The 1,419-nt window shown below is 49.7% G+C and overlaps 1 protein-coding gene across 5 annotated transcripts in view; it reads left to right on the forward strand.

The window, feature by feature from the left end:
• Window positions 1-1,419, forward strand: part of CNTRL (centriolin) — an 85,037-nt gene that overhangs the window by 83,186 nt on the left and 432 nt on the right. For all 5 annotated transcript variants that reach the window (XM_047068826.1, XM_047068851.1, XM_047068841.1 and 2 more), the window contains one exon: window positions 1,094-1,178. In XM_047068826.1, coding sequence (XP_046924782.1) covers window positions 1,094-1,150 — 57 coding nt within the window. In that variant the 3' untranslated portion in view covers window positions 1,151-1,178. The remainder of the gene's footprint in view (window positions 1-1,093; window positions 1,179-1,419) is intronic.

A 1,419-nucleotide genomic window follows, 5' to 3' on the forward strand; every position in this document is an offset into this window, starting at 1 on the left:
ACGGAAGACTTGCTTTTTTTAAATGGTCCCTGAGAAAACTGGAATCGGTTGGTTGGGAGACAGAAAGAGGGTAAGGTGATGGCTTCGGGAACAGCCTAGAACTCGAGACTATCAGGGACGTAGTGAATCCTTTGCTGTGCTCCACCGGTGGATTCCCTTGTTCTCTGCTCCGTCAGTAGAGCATTCAGGCTGTGAGGCCAGTCCGGGTCCTGGTTTAGCTGGTCTGTCTCCCTCTCTCGTGGGGAAGAATGACTGGCGTGTGCCTACTCCGCCTCCTCAGCCAAAGTCTGAACTCAGGCCTCTTAGCGCAGGGTCTTTAGAACCCCCGAAGTTCACGAAGGCATTCTGAGACGAGGTTATTCATAGTTGAGGAGGACCATGAAACACACTCATGGAATTAGTAAATAGTGACCCAGAGATAGGGAACGGCTCCCACTTTTGAGCACCTACTGTGTGCATGTACGAAGCACTTTACATATATCATCTCATGTAGCCTTTGCCTCCTAGGAGATAACCTCCTATCTGTAGATAAAGGAGTTGCGCACAATGAAAAATGTCCTGGCAAAAGACAGAACCAGGACTTCAGGGCTCATCTGTCACCACTGCAGAGCAGTATATAGCATGGCTGTGCCTCAAGGAACATTCAGAAGCAGTTGCCTCTCTCGTAGGCACATAGCTCTGCAGCAGCAAAGCAAGATTTGAACAGGATTCCCTTAACACCTGTGGTGGGACCAAGTCGGGTACAGGCCAGAACCAGAACCATCATGGGCCTCGGGCAGCCTTAAGAGTGCCGGAGGCACCGGCTGTTGGAAAGAAGGTGGCTTAGAGGGAAGACAGCCCACGGCAGAGGTTGAGTGCATCGGGGTTTAAGTGAAGAGTTCAACTGTCAGCTCACAGTGGTGGCCCCAGGGGTTGAGGTGCTCTGAATTCAAATTCAGCAGAGTAACAAGTGTTAGAGGAGGGGGGCGGGGGGAAGACTGTCAGAATTATTTTGGAGTCTGGGGTCGTAATCCAGGTGTGTGGGATGAAAGCCTGAACGGAGTTGGAGTTAGGGGCTGGCTTCTGAGCCCAGTGTTTTCATCTCCCTTTGCAGAGCTCCTTCCAGGTTCTACAGGGTCCGTCACAATTTCTGGACAGTTACCGACACTGATGCCATTCCCAGCTCCCGGCTCATGGGGGTACGTATTACAGAGTTCTTCTAACTACCACTTCCAGTTGGAGGACCTTCAATTCTGTCTTATACAGTCTTAAGCTTTTCCCTTTACCCTTGGGTAATTTTACACAGTGGTTCATCTCAAAACATTTTTCCAAAGAGGTACTCAAGTATGTCTTTTACCTGTTAGCCATGGTGCCGTCACTTGGTTCTGTTAATACTTTGGTTACTGTTGCAAGAATTCCTCCCTTTTGTCTTAACTGCAG

This window comes from Lynx rufus, unplaced genomic scaffold (assembly GCF_022079265.1).
Source record: "Lynx rufus isolate CCGP_SWC_20201006 ecotype Redwood Valley unplaced genomic scaffold, mLynRuf1.p SCAF_10, whole genome shotgun sequence".
NCBI classification, from domain to species: domain Eukaryota; kingdom Metazoa; phylum Chordata; class Mammalia; order Carnivora; family Felidae; genus Lynx; species Lynx rufus.